This window comes from Suillus discolor (assembly GCF_016758755.1).
Source record: "Suillus discolor strain FC423 chromosome Unknown F5147scaffold_747, whole genome shotgun sequence".
Classification (NCBI taxonomy): domain Eukaryota; kingdom Fungi; phylum Basidiomycota; class Agaricomycetes; order Boletales; family Suillaceae; genus Suillus; species Suillus discolor.
The window spans coordinates 559-7,300 of NW_024541994.1; the positions used below are offsets into that span (position 1 = coordinate 559).

At 44.4% G+C, this 6,742-nt stretch overlaps 2 protein-coding genes across 2 annotated transcripts; both read right to left on the reverse strand.

Moving 5' to 3' along the window:
- Positions 1–355: 355 nt before the first annotated feature.
- On the reverse strand, positions 356–2,355 carry F5147DRAFT_785013 (uncharacterized protein; the record flags this gene model as incomplete). Its single annotated transcript, XM_041442891.1, has 3 exons — positions 356–1,504; positions 1,561–1,770; positions 1,834–2,355. The coding sequence occupies 3 exons, from the start codon at positions 2,353–2,355 to the stop codon at positions 356–358; spliced, it is 1,881 nt and encodes a 626-aa protein (XP_041283998.1).
- A 384-nt stretch (positions 2,356–2,739) lies between these two features.
- On the reverse strand, positions 2,740–5,502 carry F5147DRAFT_592260 (uncharacterized protein; the record flags this gene model as incomplete). Its single annotated transcript, XM_041432210.1, has 4 exons — positions 2,740–3,086; positions 3,147–3,294; positions 3,433–3,656; positions 3,837–5,502. Coding segments are annotated over 4 exons (2,385 nt in total), but the record flags the coding sequence as incomplete, so codon positions are not given.
- Positions 5,503–6,742: the final 1,240 nt, after the last annotated feature.

A 6,742-nucleotide genomic window follows, 5' to 3' on the forward strand; every position in this document is an offset into this window, starting at 1 on the left:
ATAGGGGATATTGACTTTGGGTACTTGTTATTGAACCAGAATATTCAAAGATTTAGTAAAAAATTTCGTACTAACAGTCCCAAGCCTCTTGGTCTTTCAATGAATCAATTTTAGATTCATTACATACATATATAGGGGTTGACATCAGGTACTACTAAAAAAAATGAAACTTCTATCAAGAACTTTGATTTCACACGTCAGAAGCAACAGAAGCTCAAAATGAACACGATTGCGTGATATAAGTACAAGATTTGATCGGAATATTTGAAAAACTCAAACACGTCATATGTATATATGTGTACAAAAAAAATGAAACATTGTAACAAAAAAAATACATAAAGAAAGACGAAAGTACTTATTCTAAATAGTAAGGACCTACGCGCTTGGCATCGTAGTCCCGATCGTACTTAGCTTCAGCGAGAGACAAAATGAACTTAGTGCTAGTGGTAGGAACAACGTTAGTACCACGGAGATCGTCAAGTAGGTAGTTCTGTAATAAAATGAAGATGATGTCCTCATCGGGGACAGATCGTTGCAGGAGATCGTCGATGGCATCTGCGAGTACGAAGTACCCGAAGAAACGGAAGAGTCCTGCGGCCGATCGCAAATATGCGACTTCTTCATAGGCGAAGAGAGGATTAGCGGATGGACAGAGTTGGTGAAAAAACGTAGCGCGATTAACGCTGGCTGGGATGCAGCGGACGCCGTCGACGACGATGAGAAGGAGTTGCTCCTGCGAGCACTCCTGCGACTGGAAGGGAGTAAGAGTTGCATGAGTTAGTTGGATGATGTTGCGCGCCGTGGTGCGCATGTTCTTAAGTTCATACATGCGGGTATGAAGGCGCGAAGTGCCTCGAGGAACGTGGAGGTTGTACGTAGACGTGTCGTAGTGATAGATTGCACTCGGCCGAGTGGTATGGAAGGCGGCTTGCTCTATTCCGAGCTCCCGGACGGATTGAGAGGCCATGATGCCTGTAAGGAACCTGGTGAGCGTGGTGAGTCGGTGGACGGATGAATGGTCGTAGTGTCCGTGGAAGGGGAGAGTCTCATACGTGAGTTCGCACTGGCGAAGGCCGAAAGGGGAAGGGGTAAGTTTGTCGAAGAGGCCGTTGTCGTCCGGCTCCTCAAGTGCGTCGGTGGTGCGGGTGAAGATGAGCGAGGGAATTAATTGAGGGATGAACTTACGAGTCCACGGGTCCGCGATGTCCTCTGCAAGTTTGCGAATGTGCGACAGGTGCAGCTGCACGATGCGTGAGCTGGGACGGGTGGAGTTAGGAATGGGGGCAAGACTCTCCTCGTCGTCGGCACAGGACGAGGAGGTCTCGCTCATGTCGACTAGCTCGCCGTCGGACGATACGTCGTCCGCGACATGCGCATCGCGTCCGCTGTGGGCGAGCGTGGTAGAACTTTTCTCCAGGGCGACCAGCCAAGTCTTGACGATCAAGGCTTGGTGGAAAAGAGCGTCCTGCGAAGGAACATCCCCGGCGGGTGCCTTCGCAGGTGTCTGGACAATAAAATTTTATTAGGCGGCGGCGGAATAACAGTAGTAGTGCGACGTACCTTTGGTGGTGTCGGGAGCACATGCTCAACCGACCCACTCTTCCTCCGTTTGTCGTAGTCGTCCGTTGTCAATAAATCTTTCTCCTCCGCATCTCTCTCTGAGGTCCGGCGGGACAGAGTTTCCTCATGGAAGTCCATGAATTTAGAGGCGACATGCGCCGGCATCTTCAGGTCGTAGTTTGTCGCAGAGGGAGGGACAGCCAGTGAGTGCTTGATAAGGTGTAGTTGGTTGTTAGTGTGACGTTCGGCGGATTTGGGAAATGAAATACGTACCGGGTCCGATAATCCGGGCATATGAAATATGTCCTCAGGGGACATATGTGTGAAATCGTCGAAGTCGACGATGGGAAGAGGGATGGTCGACTGACGCATGTGTCGTTTGACGTCGGCGCCGTAAGTCTCAAAGAAAGGACCAGAGGTAAGACGTCTAGCGAAAGCAAGAGGAGTAGGGGAGCGAATTTGCCTCGCATCAATAGGAAGTTCGAACGCGGGTATTAATACATTTCCGCATTGGGAAATTACGTCTTGCGCGGCAAAGTGCGCGTGTACTACTAAATTCGGCACGAAGTCCACAACGTTCCGGGCCGTGCCTTGCAGATCGGCAAATTGAGATCCATTAAGGACTAAATAGTCCGCCTCATGGTTTCCATTTACCGAGTGCGTGTTCTGGATGTTGGCTGTGTGCCGGAAGGCGTGATGCCCCGGGTTCTCGATTGATTGCTTCACTGTGGGGCCGGCATAGTCGGCTATGGCTGGATTTGGCTGGAACAGCGTAATAGAGTGCGTGGGGGGCATGCTTGTCTTAATTTCTGTAAGTTCCCCTATTTCTTGGCTTTCTTTTATAGATTCTATTACTATACCGTCCCTTAAATTTTCTATAATAGATTGTATAGTACATATGTGACTTAATTCAATGCTATTACTGCTTACTACTGAGTGAAGTTGACGGGCTACATTTCCCTGAAAGTTATTCAAAACATTTGCCCATGTTGATGTCGCTTCTAATACATCCGGTATGATGTAAGTACTATATTTAGGTATTATTTGATGCGAAGTATTGATACCGGAAATTTCCGAACATGTAATGTTCCAGCTCTTCGCACCGGTCTCCCGGTTCTTTCCGCTTTTGGAAGGTACCACTAACACTTCGGATATTTGATCATTTGTAGGGCTATTCCCAAATTCTAGCCATGTACCTGTAGGCCGTTCATGTATAGATACCACATTATGTATTTGCCATGGCCTCCCTAATAAAATATCAAATGGGACTGAGTCCCCTACATAAATTTCGGCCGTTGTAAGTACAGCCCCAATGTTAACCGGTACCTGAGACACAAGTCCTTTAAGGTGACCTTTCCCGCCGTTTGCATCATGTAGTACTAGGGTTTTGCTCCGATTGATCGGAAGTTTGATAAATTTCTCATACATATGTTCCGATACTATATTTAGCTGACTTCCGGTATCTATTACCGCTTTGAGACTGTTCCCATGTATTTTTATCGGCAATTCTATTAATGCTTCTTTTGCTCGTGCTTCGGAACTTCCCGTAACTCGAAAACCTTCGGCCGTTCTCTCATTCCCTTCACTCGGATTGTATACCAGGTGCGTCTCTTTTCTTACCATTGTTCTGGGTTTTATTGATTCGGCCAACAGACCCGATATCTCCTTCGATACGCCCAATATCTCTCCCGCAGTAAGTGCAACCGGTATATTTAAAATTCGATTTAATACTGACTTAGCGTTTGTTCCATCAGCAATTTCTGATCGTCGGATTCCCGATCGGGTATCGATCGCGTGATCCGGCGCCTTATGACCTATGTCTTTCGGTACGTCCTTTCCTTTCTCTTGCGTTTTTCTCCCTTGCCCTCTCACTTTTATTCTTTCTAGCACTTCGTCCTCCATGACGATATCATCGTCCTGCGCGTCGTACCGCGCCCTCTCGATGGCCGCCTGTATTATTGGAGGTACTTTGTCCCTGACAAGTACTTTCTTTTCTGGTGCGTCTCTCATTTCTTTTTCTTCTCTGTTCATCTTTTCTATTGTTTTTAAAGGTAAGTCTTTCCGTTCTATTCTGGGGATTCCCTGGGATGTTTTTACTAATTCTTCTTTTACTTTCTTAGGGTCTGCTATCCTGAATTCCCGCGGCTCGGGCACCGACACTCTATTCAACGCTGGATGCTCGTTTACCGGAGCCGCGGATGTCTTAGAAGTTGGCGCTGTTGCCGGAGGTACTTTAGTTGCAGGTCCGTACCCTCTCTCTCCTCTTAATTCATAACGCTGACGTTGTTCTTTTTTTATTTCTTCTCGCGCGTCTCGTCCTTTCGACGGATAGACGCCATCGAACACTTCACTCCGTTTCCGCGCTCCGTCCTTTGGAGTCCTATACACCGGGTATGTTCTTAATTCCTCCTCTTCACTCTCTTCATCGCTGACATATCCTAATGTTAAACAGTGTTCTCGATCGTCCGTCTCACTCTCCGACTCATATTCGCTTTCCCAGGATTTTACAAAGTGAGTTTGCGCCGAGCGCTTCCAATTCTCATATGCGTTTATTATTGTCTGACCCGTCCATTTTCTTAGGGGCACTCCTCCCCTCAATGCTATTCTCCCATTTTCCATTCTTACTAACTCTCCTTTGGTAAGTAATTCCTCTATTTTCGGACACGCGGCTAATCCATGAGTGTCTTCTCCGCATCCAAAACAGATCATTTTGTCCATGTAGTTAGGGGTATTTCTATTGTAGTTACTATTTGTATTTCTGTTCATGTTAATAAAATTGTTTCTGCTGTCCATGGCATTGTGTGTGTTGTTAGCGAAATTAGGTCTTGGTGAAAATCTTGCAGTAGGGAATCTATTGTCTCTTAGTCCCATTGAATATTCCTTAGCTTTCCAGTCTAATGGACTTTCAACAATCTCTTTAACCTTTGGGTCGAGAGTAATAGCCTTATAGTATAGTGTGCTATAATTAGCATCCCCTATTTTCATCCTTCCAAGTTGTTGAATTAGGTTCTCTACTTCCTCCTGAGTGTTATTTTTAGCAGCACGTTGCTTATGAACTGCTTTCCGTGTCCTAGCAATAGGGGTTTCCTCATCGGAGCTTCCATCTTCAAAGCGAGTCTTACGCAAAATGGTCTTACTGGTATGTAAATGCCTCTTATGCTTTGCTTTCTTTGAAGATTTGGGATTCTTCCGGTATTCCTCCTCTGAATCTGAACTTGAGTCTGTATCTGAGTCTGTGTTACTAGAGCTATCTGAATCTTCACTTTCTGAGTCATCCGTATCTGAATATACCAAATCCGTATCAAAGCGATCACGTTGCAGAATCTTTTCTGCTGCTTTAGATACATCGTTGAAGGCGAATGGGGTTGTCATATCTCTTAGGGGTGTGGCTACTAATAACCGTGTTTCAATCTTGGAACGCAATGTCCTTGGTATGCCTTTCCAAAAGTAGGTAGCATGGTCATTACTTGAAATTTTGCTTTTTGCTAACAGCCATCCTCCTATAGCCACAAAATCCCGAGTATACTTCTTCCAGTCTGACAAAGTCCTTATAGATGCTGACCGACGCTTGTTGACAAAGGACACTAAGCTACGAACTTTGTATCGCTTGGCATCCCGATCCGCATCAAAGAGGCTGTTAAAGTCTGCTTTCAGATCAGTCCAGTTGTTACTTCTAAAGCTTGGTAATATTTCTATGAGTCGTCTGATGCTAGATGAACAGTACAAGGTAACATTCTCACATATCTCTTGGTCGGTTGTAATTGAACATTGGTCGCATAATTTCTCATAGTGACGAATGAATGTCTTGACTTGGTTATACTTTCCCTTGAACTTGGCAGGAGCACGCTTGCCTCCTGGTAATGGTAAGAGTTGTGGTGTTTGAATAGGGTGTGCAGGTTGCACAGGCTGAATAGGTGCTGGGTTGGTTGGTTGGGTACTCATGATAACAGTATATAGTGAAGGTGGTGAAAATGTGTCAATATAGTGATAAGGCTGGTCTGAATATACTTGGTTTAGTTAAACTTTCAAAAAATACCACCCTCGCGGTGGGCTCCAATAATGTCTTCTTAGATAGATGATCTATAGATAAACACCTACAAAATCAAAAATCTCCACGGTCAGTGATTCAGACAAATACCAATGACTGATAACGTGGTTGTTCGTGGGTGGCTGTTTACACTTCCCCAAGCTATGTTCAGACAAAAGTACTTCCTGTGAGGTCAGTAGCAATACCAGTCAATCCAACAGTATGGACGCAATAGAAAATAAAATAAACAGAATGTAGTCAGCCCAACGGTATGGTGATGACAAAAAGAAATTGATTCACTCCAACGGTATGGCAGTGTTTAGAGAACAGAGAAAAGTCAGCCCAACAGTATGGTACTGATAAAAAAAGAAATAGATTGATAAGAGAAACCCTTCCTTCAGTAACAATGCTTCTTGTAATAAATTTACTACAGAAAGTCGTGCGAAATTATAGCAATCACCCCCTCAGCACAAACAGGTAGAATCAAAGGTCAGGACTAATCAGTGATCAGTAGAACTCTTAGTTCACTATTGAACCTGCTGCCAAGGAACTCACGATGAGTATTAAACAGAATCAGGAACGGACGTCCTTGGATTTCAGTACCAAGTCCCCTATTCAACAACTAAAGTCTAGCAGACAAAGAAAACCCTGGCTCAGTATCACTACTCAGATGAGTGAGGTCAAGCGTCACTATCAACTTCTGAAGTCTTCCCACTAAGCCGGTGCTTAGATGGACGTAAAGACAACACAAAGATCTTGAAACAAATTCAGACAATAACACTGAGACGTGAATGAACTGAACAGAAAAAGAGACAAATGAAAAGAAACAAACAAACAAAGAAACAGAAAAAGAAAGAGAGAAAGAAGAAAGAAAGAAAGAAAAGAAAAGAAAAGAAAGAGACTAGAGGTTCACCAGTAGAAAATCAAAGAAAAAGTTTGCTCACTGTTGAGCACAGTGAGCTCAAGATATTTCACAGTTGTTGACGATGAGCTAAAGGTATTGCTGGATGTTGCTTACAATGACCTCTCAGTTAGTTGCTTAACAGCTCTTGTCACTGTTGTTGATACTGATCACACTTCACACTCAAATTTATTTTGTGGGGCTTAAAAGTTCCCTATATGCTTTTTTATTGGCAAAAAGTGGGGTCTTATATA